This window comes from Protopterus annectens, chromosome 7.part0 (genome assembly GCF_019279795.1).
Source record: "Protopterus annectens isolate FY-2018-M chromosome 7.part0, PAN1.0, whole genome shotgun sequence".
Classification (NCBI taxonomy): Eukaryota; Metazoa; Chordata; order Ceratodontiformes; family Protopteridae; genus Protopterus; species Protopterus annectens.
This window is the reverse complement of record NC_056739.1, coordinates 1678051168-1678069217: the sequence shown is the minus strand read 5'-3', so window position 1 is coordinate 1678069217 and position 18050 is coordinate 1678051168. Positions and strand designations below refer to the sequence as shown.

The 18050-nt window shown below is 36.4% G+C and overlaps 1 protein-coding gene across 2 annotated transcripts in view; it reads right to left on the bottom strand.

The window, feature by feature from the left end:
* Positions 1-18050, bottom strand: part of ACAN (aggrecan) — a 538406-nt gene that overhangs the window by 338883 nt on the left and 181473 nt on the right. For both annotated transcript variants that reach the window (XM_044078192.1, XM_044078191.1), the window contains exon 5: positions 12233-12360. In XM_044078192.1, the coding sequence (XP_043934127.1) occupies positions 12233-12360 (128 nt within the window). The remainder of the gene's footprint in view (positions 1-12232; positions 12361-18050) is intronic.

Here is an 18050-nt window from a genome sequence, read left to right as displayed (position 1 = left end):
TTATGCCCTCCCACATTAGCATACATTAAATGAGGAAATGCCCAGGCCTTTTATTGAAATGACATATACTATGTTCCACAACAAAGTAAACTGTAGTTCCAAAGGAGTTATATGTCTGGTGACTGGGGACAGTTTTGAGACATTCTTGTGTAGTCTCACAAGCTGTCACAAATAATTTATGAACAAATATATCCATGGAAAAAGTATGGCATCAAAAATGCTCTGGTAAATCATATGCTAATGTTGGGTCAGTGCAGTGCATTCAAATGGTTTGTAGCAGACCATGATGCTTTGGACAGTAGATGGGGGCTATAGATAAGGAGGAAATGTATGGCATTTATACTTGGATACAGACAAATACCCAGGCTTAAATGACTGTCAGTATTAAAGCACTGCTAAAACTGAGGCCAGTAACAAAAAAGAAATGATTAGATAATGTTTTTTAATTAAATAAAGGTTTAATTGTTACCTGTTAATTACAATAAATAACTAACTAAATAAATAAATAAAATATTGGTTTACCTAAGAATGTGACTTAATACAGAAGGCTTTTTAATGTGTAACTAAGAAACTTTTCTTCATTCGGATGAAGTTTCTGTGATTTATAGTGATACAAAAGTGAAAAATAAAAGTTGGACATTTATTTTTGGGCTTAGGTTGGTACTTGGTACTTGCAGATATTTATTTATGCATAATTATACAATAATAGCTTAGTAGTATTCAAAAACCTGCACGCTAATTGGTCAGCTAATGTGCCTGTTGTAAATCGAGCATATACCAATAAACAAAAGTCCAGTCGCTGAAGTACCATTGAGCAGCCAGACTTTTTTCTAATATTAAATGGTACAGAGGCAAACATCTAAAATATATGGATTTTTGCTTCATATCTGTGGTCTGTTCCTCACAAAATTTGTGGTTTTCTGACAAATCACTAAATAATGACATGCATTTCAGTTTCAGACTTCACATCCTTCAAACAATGACACAAATCGAATTATTCTTGTAGCTTTCTAAGTTTATTAGAGCAGCATTTACAGTCAGTGCCCATTTTGTAGCCTTTGTCCCCCCTTTATTTATGGCTTTGTCCACATTTCTTGAGCAAAAAGATTGAGAGGTATTTACAGTGGGCAGAGCAAATAGAAGGAAAATCAGGTAAGTTTGCAAAATTAAGGAAGCATGCCTGATCCTCCTAGTGCTTTTGCTCTGTCTCTTTCATATCTCTAAACTGTTCAGATTTTATAATGAAAAAAAAAAACAAGGGAGATCTTCCTTTCTCCATTGATTGCCTTCCACAGCACTGATGTACTGTGCAAGCATGGAAATGTAAGTCCCATAAGTGTGCACACTACATCAACAAATGTGGGAGAATGCCAAAACAATGCGGAGGAACACCACTGCGCCATTATGCAAAGACATTATTTAAAAAAAAGTAAGTCATTTATTTCTTAAATAATGTAATTGTATAATAGCAATAACTACCTCATCGGTGTGGGTATATTGAAGATTTACCCAAGGTTGGCTTTGTCTAATCAATTGGGCTTCACCCTCATGAACAAACAATACCGTGGGTAAATCTTAAATATACAAACCCCCACTCATCATGAATAGTCATTAAATAGACAAGGATGATGGTTCTGAAGGTATTGTTAAGTCTATTTGTCTGATTAAGTACAATTGGTAATTAAGGATGTACCTTTACATTTACTTCATTTAAATACTAAAAATGAAGTACTTAAAGCAGAGAGAAAAACAATTCAGCAATAAGAAAATAAATATAAAATAACTGTGTTGCAACTGGTGATACCTATATATATATATATATATATATATATATATATATATATATATATATATATATATATATATATATATATAGATATAGATAGATATATAGATATATATGGCTTGCTATAGTAAGGTCGAAGTGGGTTTGGTCAAACCCACTTCAGTCGAAGTCCTGAGGCCGAACAGTGACACTGTTGAACCCGGCATTGTCGAAGTACGAATCTCACCCCTATCTTGACCCCTGTTCAAACCCATTTCAAGGTTGAAGATGAGTCATATTTCGACAATGTCGGAATTCGACATTATCGTTTTCCCATACTTGGGTTGATGATCCCATCATTCAATTGAGTCCAGCTTGACCATACCATAGTAACTCTTTAACTGATCCACATGAGTCTGACAGATTATTGATGCAGCTACGGGGAACAAAATATTTTTTTCCGCCTTACAGCATGGCTTCTGGCCCCATCACAGCCCTACTGCACTTTGTAGACAGAGTCAACCAAAACAGAAATTATAGGTAACCCTGTCTCCACCCTATTTCTGGACCTGTCAAAGGCATTTGATACTGTCTTTCACCCTGCTCTCCTCAGCAAACTTTCAGAACTAGGACTAAGCAATACTGCCATTGGCTGGTTTTCTGTTTACTTTAACACCCACACACAGTCAGTAAAACGGCAGGATTCCTACTCGACTCACAACCAGCACAACCAGGAGTACCACAGTTTGGTGTAAAAGACATCCTCCGACCTATTACTGATGGATTTAATGCACATCAGCAAGTTAAATGACATCAGAAATACTCAGTCTAGGGATCTAAACCTGTTTTGCAACATCAGCAGAACAGTTTGGAGGGACAGATATGTCTTACATAGGATACCTCTGCTATGAAACAGACTCCTTATCCACATAAAACACAGTTCATCCTTGTCCATATTCAAGCTCAACTTTAGATCTATGGATGGGAAACAGAAATTTTACTACAGGATTGCCCCATGTACTATTAATGCAGAGGCAGCTCCTAAATGCTTTATTCCATCCATGGGTCCCTTCAAATTATCTATGGTATGATCCCAATTATTCTCATTAGAGGTAATATATAATTATGAAACATTGGATGGGTAAGGCCACTCTATATCCAAATGGGATAGGTTATTTCGAAATAAAAAGAAAATGGTTAGGCTTAAAATGGCCTACAAGGGCAGCTAGCCATTTACTTACCTATGAACATATCTAACACAAGTGATCAGAGATATAAACAAATCTGTTGCAACTGTGATCATAGACAAGTACTGAAAACATTGTTTTCAGAACTATTTATTTGATAAATGGGTAGAAGCAAAGTCCAGGATGACAGCATTTTAACAGAGCAATTCTAAAATAATTTGTTTCACTAAGAAAGTGGTAGCTACTTGAGTTGTTACAAAGATAAAGAAATGAAAGTGTGGGAAAATTCAGTAATGTATTGGAGAGAATGCTGGCGGCAATAGGGAAATATGAATCATTAAGTGGAATCAGTAGCTTATTCAGCAGACACTTGTGTGGTCAGATAGCCTGGAGCATTTGAACCGTATTGTCAATGATGATAATAATGCTTATTTTTGTGCTTCTATGTGCGGCATTATTTGCAAGCTCATACAGTATAAGTCACATGTAGTATCATACCAGTTGTATCTATGTATAGTTTCTCAAAGTAGTTGCCATAGCTTCTACAAGCATTTTGCCATCTTTATACGCACACACACAACTATGTACATATATATGATTATCTCACATTATGTCAACATTCACGTTTGCCGACAACTAAAAGAGAATCCCCAATATATCAAAATATGAATGTTCACACAATACTTCACATGTGCCGACAAACAAACATGGTGCATGCAAAATCTAAAACAAAACAAAATATATATATAAAAAAAAAAAAGCATTTTTTTGCATGAGGCTAGTTCCCCTGCAACTCCCATACCCCCTGCTAATTATGTATACTTACTCTGAGACAAAATCAAAACAGACTCAGAAGAAAGAAACACAAACAAATAATCCAAAACAGGAATCCAGGCACCTCAAAGTTCGAAGTAATCCAATAATCCAAGTTATAGTTTAAAAACCTTTTAATGTGAGCGCTTTCGTTCACATAAATAAAATGAACTTCTTCAGACAAATAAAAGGCATTCAAAAGAACATTTAAACACATTTCCTGATTCATGAACATTACAAACCCACCCTAAAATGTCATGTGATTATCAAGTCATATGTTAAAAAAATTCACGATTCATTCACAAACATATTATTCTTATTTGATGTAAAAAAAATAAATGTATATATATATATATATATATGTGTGTGTGTGTAAATATGTTAATATGTTAACATATAAACAGGAATAAACACCATAAATTTTGGTGTTCTTATTCCATATTTATCTTAAAAGTGACTTTAATTTTAAGATACATTTCAAGGAGCAATAGTCATTTAGTCCAGGATATGAGTGTGCATTTAGCCTTAATAGTATTCTGTTTATTTATACTATATTGATGTTCGTAAAGTCTCATATTGTTGATGATTGATGTGATGGCCTATCTAGATGTGAAATTGAACAAGGATAATGTAAATAATAGATATGCAGCCCGCATATACAGAAAATCCACATATTCTAATGATTTTCTTCACTTCACCAGTAACCATCCTGTAAATCAAAAGCAGACAGTGGTGAAAGGGCAGCTCGTGAGAGCTGCCAGGATGAATTGCCTTAACCAGGATTTTGACAATGAATGTCAAAACTTGAAAACATGTTCCTTAAGCGGGGTTATACACCTAGTTTTTTGGATGACATCATGGTTGAAGTGGAAAGAAAGAGAATGATGGGCCATTTTAAACCCACTTTGAATAGGAACATAATGAAATGTAATGGGGAGATGGTGAATACCATAATAGGCATGAATCCTAGGACAGAAAATTAATTTAATGTTATTTTTATAACAACTTTTTCTAGGGATGCAGGTGCCCTCAGGAACATTTTGATTAAAAACTGGGCCCTTATAAACGAAGATGCTACCCTTAGGACCAAATTAATGGATAAACCTAAAGTTACATATAGAAGGGGGCCCAACATTAAAGCTATCCTGGAAAGGAATGCAAACCTTATATACCCAAAAAAGCTATGAAGACATGTGGTAGATGCCCCTATTGTAAATTTATACAGTTAACATCAACATTTACTGTCCTGGGTGAACAATATGAGGTGCAGGGGAGATCTGACTGCAACACAAAAGGGGTAGTCTACCTCACACAGTGCCAGGCATGTGTCTGCTTCTATGTGGGGAAAACAGATAGGCACTTTAAACAAAGAATTTACGAACATCAATATAGTATAAATAAACAGAATACTACAAATGCTTTGGATAGACACATAATGAATGAACAAAGTCACCAGTTTAAATACTTAGTAATTGAGCAAGTAGTACCCAGTTATGGGGGGGGGGGTCCGTGGACTTTGAGGTTAGAGGAGCATGAGCTTTTGTGGCAATTAAGGTTAAAAGCACACGCATATCCTGGACTAAGTGACTATTGCTCCTTGAAATGTATCTCAAAATTAAAGTCACTTTTAAGATAAATATGGAATAAGAACACCAAACTTTAAGGTGTTTATTCCTGTTTATGTTAACATATTAACCTATTTACATTGTGTCTATATATATATATATATATATATATATATATATATATATATACATTTTTTACATCAAATAATAATAATAATATGTTTGTGAATGAATCATGTGAATTTTTTGATCATATGACTTGACAATAACATGACTTTTTAGGGTGGGTTTGTGAATCAGGAAATGTATTTAAATTTTTTTGAATGCCTTTTATTTGTCTGAAGAAGTTCATTTTATTTATGTGAACAAAAGTGCTCACATTAAAAGGTTTTAAAACTATAACTTGGATTATTGGATTGCGTCCAGATTCGAGGTGCCTGGATTCCTGTTTTGGATTATTTGCAGATCACACAAAATCAAGGAAATGGAATATTCTCAAGTCCCGAGAACTGCACAGGCTCACACAGCTATCAACCACCTGTTTATCTGACCAAAAGCAGACAACTAAACAAATGCCAATCAAACAAATTTTTGACAGAAGCAGTGGCGCCCATATGAGTGTGTGTGTGTGTGTGTGTGTGTGTGTGTGTGTGTGTGTGTGTGTGTGTGTGTGTGTGTGTGTGTGTTTGTATTAATTAATATAAAGAAGTATTACATGCATGAATTTATATATACATATATATATATATATATATATATATATATATATATATATAAGCCGCGGTGGTGCAGCAGTAGCATTGTTGCCTCACAGCAAGAGGTCCTCCCATTCGATTCTTGGCTGGAGCGCCTTCTGTGTGGAGTCTGAATGTCCTTCCCGCGGTCGAGTGTCATTTGAAAGACATGGATAGGGCATGCCTTCGTTGAAGGTCCGGCGTCAAGTTGGCACCTCGGCACCGTAAAAATATACTGCCGATCATTAGTGGACCGGAGTTCCGCTGTGGCCCCCCTAACCGGGAAAAGCCAAAAGAAGAACATCTATATATATATATATATATATATATATATATATATATATATATATATATATATATATATATATAGATATATATATATAGATATGGATCTACCTGACTTCCCATATTAATGAATCTCAGTTTGTCGACAAGCAAAATATCAAAATCCCACTTTACTGAACCAGTGGAACAGCAAAGATCTACCTGGGTAATAACCACTTACCCAAAGAGGAACAAAACCCAAAGCTCACCTTCCCTAACCTACCCATTTGGGGGCACTATGCCCCCCACACCCCCCAACTAAATATACCAACTCTGAGATTGCACTACAGTTGGAAAAAAAGCAAAGTTCACCATCTTGCTCAACAAGTTACTTATCCTGGGAAGATCTTTTTTTGTTCCGCTGCTTTGATGAAGTGGGATTTTGATATTTTGAGTGTCAGCAAACTGAAATTCAATAATATGGGAATTTGACAAAGTCAGATAGGCCATATATATCTATATCTATATATCAATATCTATATATATCTATATCTATACATACATATATATATATATATATATATATATATATATATGTAATGTAAACCTGAAAAAACTGAAACTTTAATTGCCTTGACCACTGCAGTACTGAAAAATAACTTATTTTACTTTGATGGAGAAATTTACTTACAGCTTAAGGAAATTGCCATGGGGTCCAAAATGGCCCCAGCTTTCGCCAACCTGGTGGTTAGCACGTGGGAACTAGAGTCCCTGATACACCTAGGAGGCTTTAACAAGGTTCAGCTCTACCGTCGTTATATTGATGACATTTCTTTCATGTGGGAAAGTACCAAAATGGAACTCAATTCCTTCCTTCACACACTTGAAAACAATATCCCGTACCTAGACTTTACAGTCTCAGGCTACAGTAACCATGTCTCGTTTGACACACAAATTTCAATTGACCCACACTCAAGATCAATCAGCTCTATGTGTTCCGCAAAAATACATACCACAACAACTTCCTGGACTACTGGAGCCAGCACTTTATGAAAAAGAATGTGCTTAAGGGACAGTTTATTCGTTTGTCCAGATTAATCTCAGACGACAACACTTTCCGTACGGAAAGCCAATTCCTTTACAATCTGTTTCTGAACAGAAACTACCTGCCCGCCCTGATCTCACAAGTATCCATGGAAGTCACCCAGCACCATGAGGAGAGATACAGACCCATCCTCACTCATGGTTTTACCCCCAAGCAACTGGACCACATGGTGACGGGCATGGACAGAAGCTGTAGTTTTCCAGCCCCCATTAGTAGGGATTTGCTCCCTATAAAAACATCATTATCAAGGACTGGAATATAATTAGGGCTGATAAGGTAACCTTTTGAGCCCTAGGCAGTGCTCCAACCTTTGCTTACAAGAGGACCAGAACTCTTAGGCATTTCTTTGACAAAACAGAAGCACCCATCCTTAGGAATCCCCCCAATGCCGACACACAGGCACCCACTGGTTTCCAAACAGGCATGCAAACATGCAACAGATGTGTAGTATGCCTCTTCATCTACACAGGCACCAGCTTCACTTTTCAACACATCAACCGAGTTTTTAACCTCGAAGGCACCTACAACTGCCACTCTGCTTTTGTATTTTACGCTGCCTCTGCGAGACCTGCTGCTCCTTCTACATAGGAAAGACCGCTCACAAGCTCTCAGATAGAGCCAAATAACACCTCTGGGCAGTCCGCAAGAAAGATCAACGCAATGCACTAGGCAGACACAGCTCCCTTTGCCCCAACTTCAGCAAATTTAAGTATTTTGTTCTCGAACAAGTACAAGAATTCTATGGTGATTGTGAAACCTTACTCGAAGTAAAATAATTAAAATGGCAACTCCTCCTTGATGACAAAATGGCACCGGGACTTATAGAAAATATTGATGTGAAATGTGCACTAAAATGGTTGGGCTGATAGTACTCCTAACACGCCCACACATACACTCTGTACATTCCCATTGGTTATCTTGTCCTCTTCTTGCATTGGTCCACTTAGCCAGTCTCTTTACACTGTTACCCAATCAAAACTCTGTATCCTACACCTCATTTGTACAATTGTGCTCATTCCTAATACTATTTAAGCAGCAAAGTATTTTAATTTAATGTATCGCTCTGAAGAAGTTCGTAGTAATAAAACCGAACAAAAGCGCTCAGCAATCAGCTCCTGTCTCCAGTGTTTGTTTCCTGTAGCACCCACCTCGGGGCTAATTTTGTTTTTGAAGTTTTTTCTGCATTTTATTAGTGTTTCTTCACGTTTCTACTAGTCGGTTTTGTCGTGTATATGTGTATGTATATATATATATATATATATATATATATATATATATATATATAGATATATATATAGATTAGATATAGATATATATAGATACATATAGATATAGATATATAGATATATATAGACATAACTATTACATACATGAATATGTGTGTGTGTTTGTATGTATGTATGTATATATATCTATCCATCCATCCCTCCATCCATCCACAAAGTGCTTTACACACACAGGCACACACATTTATAAGTGTTAGCATGCCTGGAGCAGACACTTTATAAACTTGTAATGAACACAAATTGTTAAATGGAGTTAAACAAAGGTGCATCACTATATAAATAGGCCACAAAAGTCACAGTCATAGTGCTCAGTCCCATACAAGGAGTTATGTAGTGTACATGTTACAGAAGGTGCACAATTCATAAAACACCCATTATTACTGTTACAGAATATAAGGACCTGTCTTTGTGGTTGTGAATTGTACAGACTGCCAAACCTCACATTATGATAATTAAGTCTCTTTCTTGATAAAATGCTGTTCTCTAGATAGCACTATATGCATTATTCTGCCTCTTTAAATTGGATGCTGTGCAAACATGGATAATGCTGTTTGGCAAATAACATCATGATTTCTAGTACCTTCTGTTACATTTGTGCCACTGGAGCCAGCACGGTGTACCTGATGTCCTATAGACATGGCCAGGAAAGTTTTAGAACCACTGTTTCCATACTGATCATGATTGTGGATGATAGGTAATTTAAATATATTTAAATTAGGGGATCTGATTGTGGTGCTACTCCCGTTGAAGGCATATGCATGTCTTCAGTGGCTCTGAAGCAGTGCTGCTGTCATTCAGTTATCTTGCTTGACATGCTCATGTTGTTCTACAATGATCTGCTGTGCACAACACAACTGTGCAAAACCTAGTAATGTTACTGAACGGAAACTTCTTTAGGCAAGGTAGTGCAAGTTGGGAGTGAAAAGGAAAAGTGAAACAGAAGTGAGACCCTGCCAGATGGTGGTGCTGTTTGGCACTCGACTGTTGCCAAATCATGAGTCTGCGAGGGAACTAGGGATGCTGATTTAGGGCTCTTCTGAGCATATTAACCAGCTTCCACCAATGTGTTTGTATTTATCAGGAATAACAGTAGTGCCCACAAGACGATCTCTTGCAAAAAAGCTGTTGGGAATTGCTATGAAATGAGGGACAGAAGATGTCTGATGCTAGACAACACACACACGCACACACACACACACACACACACACACACACACACACACACACACACACACACACACAAGGAGCTGAGCAGTGGTGCTGTTCCTGCATTTGCGGATGCTTTTGCACTTAAATTTAGCCCTGCTCCTCCTACATTTACATTGAAAACAGCTTTGGCTGAGAGCACAGTGCCACTTTTTAAGCATGGTACACTGACAAAATACACACAGAGAAGGGGTAAATTAAGAATAAAAGGAAAATTTAACAATATGCCATTACACTACTAAAGCTTTTATGCTTTTGTGTTCAATAGCTGAAGTGGATAGCCATAGAGTTTCAGCTCTGAAGGTTTATTATAACACTGCATTGGAAGCAAAGTTGTAATATCTAACTAACAGAATATAGGGCAAAACAGTCAGTTTATAATGTACATAAAATGCTGCATAATGTTATTGTAACTCACCACTGACGCTACAAAAATATTTTAGTAAGAAGGACACATGACTACAAAATCAAACTTAACCAAAACAGTAAACTAAAGTTCAACAAAGTGAATGCACCTTCATGTCTGTAGGTTGCTCTGAAAAGACTACTACACATTTGGATATGAATCAAAACCAGCTTACTTGAGCACAATACAAAACTGGGACAAGTCTAATGCTCTCCCACAAAAGGGGTGAAGGAGAGGGTTTCTTTTGTCACATAATTCTAAGCTTACAAACTGCCAATCAGTACAGATTTTAGAAACATGGTTAAAATGAGCATGACAGCCAAGAAGCTTCTCTGGAACTGCAATTTCAAAATGTTAAACTTTAATCCTAAAAACAGGTTATCCCTTAAAGTTTACTGGTACTTCACTTTATTGTAGAATTTTATGATAAAAATAATGAGATTAATAATGCTAGTTAATGGGCCATTCACAAAACTAAGTTGTTCTCTTTCTCCAATCTCATTTACTAGTGTAACCTTGACAAGTGCTTATTCAGCCTCGACCAGGGAACTGTAGTTTTGCAGCTTGCTCGGGACAGGAGCCAGTCAAGCAGGTAATAATTTAAAACAGTAAACTACCTCTGCTGCCAGTGCCAAATACTAGTTTAAAAAACTTCTAAAACAAGCTCAAACTCCAAGTATAGTATTATTGGCATTGTCTAACTCTGTTAATTTGCTCCAGTGATTGTGGGGAAAATTGCAGGTAGTTAAAGATATAAACTATCAACAAGCTTTTTTCCATACTTGTGGGTGTGACACCCATAGTATCTACATACACATGTGGCTCGAGGTAAGCAAGTCCTTTAATTGTGAGTACTACGAAGTGACTTTATAGGATGTGTGCCAATCAGCTTGTCTGTCTAAGTAATTAAAATAAGAATAAATGTGCCTTAATAACCACTTGCAAAAGGACTACAACAATGCAGCAATGTGCATAACGCATGCTGATCAATACCTGTTGATTATTCATGAATAAACATTAGCGGCTGAAGTCTGCTGGTGGCTGTTAACTTTCAGTACCATAGAAGCTGCCATCCTGAACTGCTGCTAACACAAATCCTTCTATTCTAACAGGAATAAATGCCAGAATTGTTACTTAGCATTGTGTAAAAGTATGTATCTCCCTAATTTTAATAGATAGTAATTTACATTTACAAATTTACAGGTGCACTGACTAATGTTTCCAAATGCAAACATTTACTTTGATTATATACATCACTGCTTTTCAAAACATAGCAAAGGGAGGCTCGCAGAAGTTATGGAGATGCATACTTTTACACAATGCTAAGTGATAGCTCTGGCATTTGTCAGCACTCACAAATAAGTACATCTTCACACTTCCTAGAAAAATTTTCACTTCTAATGGGTGTGGCAACCATGCACATCACTTTTTTTCATTCTTTTGATGCTGTTTGTTAGTAATTGGACCGTCATATATTTTCATCTTATTCCCCCAAATGGTACATATTACCTTTTCATCCATTTGTGAATTTCAAATAATGATAGACCACCTAATTTGCATAGCTGCACTGTATATGGACCAATATTCCATGGCATTTGTGCAAGTTTATATATTTTGTGAGGGTCTGGTATATATTTTTGCTACGTACCATACCTAAACAGATGCAGAAAGTATTTATGAATTCCCTATGTGACGTTGGGTCTCTAAAGATTTAGAGATAAACAAATACATTCATAGGCAGCTTAAGGCTAGAAGAAATATTGTAAAGTTTATGTAGTTAGAAATCAGAAAATACAACCTCTGAAAAAAATGCAAATATTTTTTAGAAAATGTGTCAATATTGTAAATAATATTTAAATATGAACCTGTTTTTTATACTCACAATGGAAAGAAACACTCACCATTTAGTTCTTCCGCAAAACAGTAAACATCATATGTTTCATTAAGCTCTCTTATACCATATGTTCTGATACCAGGAAATTCATCTTTATCACCATAACAGCCCTCACGAGGTCTATGGATGGGATATCTATAAAACATACATAAAAGAATTAACTTTCAAACCAACCGGAAACATTAATAGAAACACAAACTGAGGTTTTATTTATGCGATGATTCACAGAAAAATAAATGCCAACAGATTTTTTTTATAGATCTGATCTGTAAGCATGCATCTTTTTTTAAGAAAAATGAGGACATTGCACCAAGATGAATGAGCATAAGAATGCAAAAATGAACAGATGTAAGAGTTCGCATTATGAAATCAGATGAGATGCGGCTTGTCTGCTAACACTAGTGCAGGACTATAAACCAGTCACAGCAAGGGACGCAGTAATAGGTATCTACAATGGGGATCTGTAATATGTGTTTCTGGGCTTGGTTTATGGCTGAGAAATATCTTTGGATTGTTCACTCACTGTGTTAACAAGAAAATAAATAAATATGTACATACATGCATACATATAATTTCCCCCAGAATGCCCCCATCCTCGATGCATGAATGTAGTTAAAGAAAGCACTACCTAAATGCAGAAAATCTGTTTTAAATAGGAAAACTCACTATCATCTCAATTCAGCTTCAAATTTGATGCACTGCAGGGTCAATATTATTATCTTTATTATCTTTCTTGCTCACTGTCTCTTTTAACAATATGCCTCTGTTCTAGGCAAATCTTTTTACTAACAACGTATAAATGATTATGCTCCTCTGTGTTTAAGTGACTTGTTTAATATACACTAGGTTAATCTTCAAACCGGATGTAATTTGCTTTGATAATGGTTTGAGAGAAAATAGGTTTCTAAATATTTATAGGAATAGATTTAATATTTTTGAAGCAGACACCGACATATTCCTGTCCTGTATGCATATCCTTTTTTGCCAAACAAAGATGTTGGAAACCTTTTTAAAATACCTAGGAGATTGTGAGAATTTCATCAGGTCCAGTTTGTGTCCCACGGTTTCAGTGGTTCTTTTTTTTATAACATATTGTTGCAGATAATAGAGGGCTAGGTTTTATGACTCATTAGACAGCTGTTGTCATCACTGCATAACTCTTAGGCTGTGTTTAGTGGATCTGCAAACTAGGCTAAATATCTTACATTTAATGTTTTTTAAACTCTTCATACAAATGATGAAATCAGTAATTTTTTATGATGGCACACTCTGGGAAGGAACATTCAGTACTCATTTATGGGTAAAAGTCACAGTGCCTTTAGTGATGGGATTTTTAAAAAACATGTGGACATGTTCTGGAATCCTTTACAGAACACTAAAAAAAACGTTGATTTTTTTTTAAAGGGCTTAAAAGCAAATTAATGATTTTTATCTGAGCAGCTGAAGCTTGATTTCTAATATTTAGAGTAGTGTTTTGTTAAATCTAGAGGTGCTGTTCTGATTGTGTCTGCATGTAATAATCTTACTTCCAGCTTATTTACTGCAGTGACTAGCTGATTCAAAGAATTACTATTCTGTTACGGGCGCAGAAAGGATAGTTGAAGGAACACTATGTCAACAGTTATATATTTGAAGAATAGAAGATGTCAAATGATTTTGATGTAATAGTTTATAAAGTGTGGATTTAGGCGGTCACGGTGGTGTAGCGGTTAGTGTTGTCACCTCACAGCAAGAGGTTCTCCGGTTCGATCATCGTATGTGGTTCCTTCTGTGCGGAGTCTGCATGTCCTCCCTGTGGTTGCGTGGGTTTCCTCCAGGTGCTCTGGTTTCCTCCCACATCCCAAAGACATGCTGTAAGTGGATTGGACACTCTAAATTGGCCCTAGATGTGAGTGCGGGCATGTGTGTGCCTTTCGTGGAAGGTTGGGGGACAGGCTGGCAACACGACATCGTAAAACTCTACTGCCAATCATGAGTGGACAGATGATCTGCTGTGGCGACCCCTAACTGGAAAAGGAAGGTTCATTCTGAGGAAGATGTGAAATTAAAAAGAATGAAAACAATTTATGTGTCTTTGATGTCATTTATTTAGAGTATTTTTTGGTTTTGTTTGGTCATGAGTGTTTTGACACTCTGCATCACCTGCTAGATTTGTTTCTTTTGGTTTTATTCTTCTGGCTTAGTTTTAAGCTATCGCAGAGTTTGGTTGATATTGTTGTCATTGTGTTTTGAGAAAGGCAGAGATGAGTCTAAGGTTCTTCCTCGGTATTTATGTTGTGTTACATCTGGCAAGCCACCGCTATTTTTGCTGGCTACATGTATGCAGGTTTTTTAGAAGCTTTTGTGAAGTTCCAGAAATCGTAATCCTAGATTTTAAGATACTAATGAGAAGTTCCTTGCTGTGGTTCCAGTTACATATCATTGTGAAATTGTTTTGCAGTTTCTGCTGGAGGATAGGTTAGCATTTTGCATGATTGTAAGAGAAGGAGGTCATCCCCATACTTGATTATTTTTGGTTGAGAAAGCTGGGTCCGAAGGCAAGTCATTAATAAAAAGTGAGAATAACAGAGGCCAAAGAACTGATCCCTGGAAAGTACCTACATTAAAGGTTTCTAGATTGAAAAATCAATTATTTAGATATACATGAAAATTCCTGTCCTCCAAATAGCTTTGGAACCTTTTTGTTTCTGGACTACCAATGCTGAACTTCCTTAGCTTATGTGGAAAAGGCTGTAACTGACCATCTTAAAGATTATGAACAGGTCACGTTTTAATTTAAATTCATTCAGAGTGTTCCATTGATCAGTGGCTGAGTGCAGGGTACTCACGGTGTTGAACAAGTTGCAGAGTCTATGTCGTCGGTCATGGAGTTGCTCATATTTGTTAATGTTTAAATATTTGTTTATAGATTTTTTTTTTTATATTTTTGTGAGAAGGCATACAATGGCCTGTATTCTTTGCAATCCTTGGAGTGAGGGGGTTTAATTAGAAGGGTAATGACCAATTGCATGGCTATATTAAGCTGTCTGCACATACTCATACACAAGCACACACATCATTGAACATTTTGTGAGTTTGTTTTGACATGTAATATATTGTACTGTTATTACAGGGAGTTATGAAATGAGTTCTTCTACAACATTTATGCATGTTACACATGTACCTTCCACCTATTTTATTTACCTATGTTCCTCACACTTTTGCATGCTCACACAAACACACACACAAGCGCGCGTGCACACACACACAATTATTTATCTGTATTTACATGTGTATATGTACACACTTTGAGTTTTATTTATGGTTACTGTTTCTGCTGCTGGATGCTATAGAATGCATTCATTGAGAGCAGGACTGAACAAAAGAAGCAACACTGAATGTTGCTTTTAGTGAGATGTACATGTGGTTGTGATAACTGCAAATGGATGATAATACTGAACCTTTTTGATATAACAAAAGTCTTGGCATTGAGACTGAGAGTGTTTGTCCAAGAGTTAGAATAATGGCTAAAGAAGGAGATATATTTTATGCTGGTTGTGTACTGGTATTTGTGGTTTGTCTGTCTTGTTTAGTAGTGTTGTTAAATTAAAGAGTTTTAATAATGTAATGTACTGTGTAGGGTTCGGATTAGCACATAGAGTAAACTTGCACTACTATTTGAAGATGTGTAATAATGTTCCATTTGTTGTTTTTTAAACACTGTGCAATATAGCTTTTAATCCATTCAGTTTTTGTATTTGTATTCCTATAGGTCATCTAAGAACTTTGGACTCAGTGTAATGTAACTTCTCTCAAATTCTTTGCTGGTTTATCTAGGTTTCTGTTTTAATATCACTATTCCCTGTAGGAATGATCACCTGGTAGTATCTGGCATAGCATCAAAGGTCACTTGGCCAGGTCCTGGTAGGCAGTGTAACAATCTGCCCAAGTTTAATAATACATCAGTGACATGCTCAAAGAAGCTGCACAGATACAAGTAGCAGGATCTGCATTTAAAAACCTGAATTGGCTTGAGTCCTGGACAAGCTAATCAAAATAAATGTAAACTCCTATGTTATACAATGGCTAGAAAACTGGCTAACTGACCGAACCCAATCTACTAGAGTGAGGGCAACACTTTCTTCAAAAAGAGTAGTTACTAGCAGTGTTCTGCAGGGATCAGTCCTTGAACAACTTCTGTTTTGTATTTACATTTTTGCTGCCAAGGCTGACATCAACAGCCTGTAGCTGCCAAACTTTGCAGATTACTGCAAACATGGAGCTGTCAATAACTTCCTACTTGATTTCCAGATTCTTCAGGAAGGACTAATATTTATTTTTATTTTTATTTTACATGTGTTGACCGGGCTAGTCTAACTGGATATATGTCCATTTTCAGTAGAGGCCCGGGGAGAAAAGCTCCAAGTATTAATACACAGATAAAAAATCGGTCTACATAAGAGTTATAACAGTAAAACACTAAGCAGGAAAAAACAAAATAAAAAAGGAAATATATATATATTTTTTTGGGATGGGCAAAGAACAATATTTTATAAAGTAGCTAATATGAAAGAAGGATAAAGTAAGAAAGGAGGTGAAGGAAATATAGGAAAGGTATCAGAGAAAGAATAGGGTGAGTTGAGGAATAGGTTATTTTCCTAGGTCTAAAAAATAGTTACTTTTATGAAAAGAGAGGCAAAATATACACCTAAGAAGAGAGGAAAGAAAAAAAAAACTTTTGGTACTTATTCAACGGGTAAGTTCCCTGTCTTAATGTGTAGTTGTGGAGCTTAGGAAACATCAACTGGGTTATTGGGTAAAGAAGGGGGAAAGGGAAAGGGAGATAGGAGACAGAAGAGCAAGGCTAGTCTGGGTTAATGCAGGGGCATAGCCATTTTTTATTAAAGTACAATTTGAGATTCTTCTTGAAAATAGGAAGAGAAGTCAGGGATGAGATATCAGCGGGTAATTTGTTACTATGTTTCCCAACTGAGTTGGAGAATAAGCCATCTCCTGCAGAGTTATTAGGTGTAGTCCTGTTGATCAGGAGTTTATTGGAGGAGCGTAGATGTTTAAGGTTATAATAAGGGGTAATAAGGCTGGTGAGTATTGGAGTTTTGGTGGGTTGGTACAAGGTTTTGTGAGCTATTATTAGTTGTTGTAGTTTGATCTGATTGGGAAGTTCTAGCCAGCCAAGTTGTCTTAGATGAATACAGTGGTGGCTCCTAAAAGGAGATCCGGTAGCAAATCTAGCAATGTTGTTGTAGGATATAACTAGTTTAGTAAGGTTTTTTTTTGACAGGTTGGTGTAAATAGGACATGCATAGAGTAAAGTAGATATTAGATGGGTTTTGGCTAGGGTAATTCTAGTAGCTGGGGTAAGAAATGGTTTGATTCTATATAGGGTTCCTATCTTTTTGTTCACAGTTTTTATAGTAGAGTTAATGTGATTTTCAAAATTGAGTTTATTGTCTATTGTAATTCCTAGTAGTTTTGTGGTGGTGTCGGGAGAGATACTAGTATTGTTGTTGGAAGTGATAGAGAAATTTAAAAGGATTTGGTTACGTGTTGGTGAGAAGAGTAGAAGTTTTGTTTTCTTTGGATTGAGTAGAAGGCAGTGTTGGGAGAACCATTGTTCTACTGTGTTAAAGGCTTTTTGGGTAAGAGACTGAAGTTCAGCTTGAGAGGTAGCTGTGCAGATAATAGTGGAGTCATCTGCATATTGAATACAGTTAGAAAAAGGGATAGCTGATTGAAGGTCGTTGATAAAGATGGAAAAAAGAAGTGGACCTAAGATAGAGCCTTGGGGAACACCTAGAGAGATAGGAAGGTGGTCAGATAGCGAG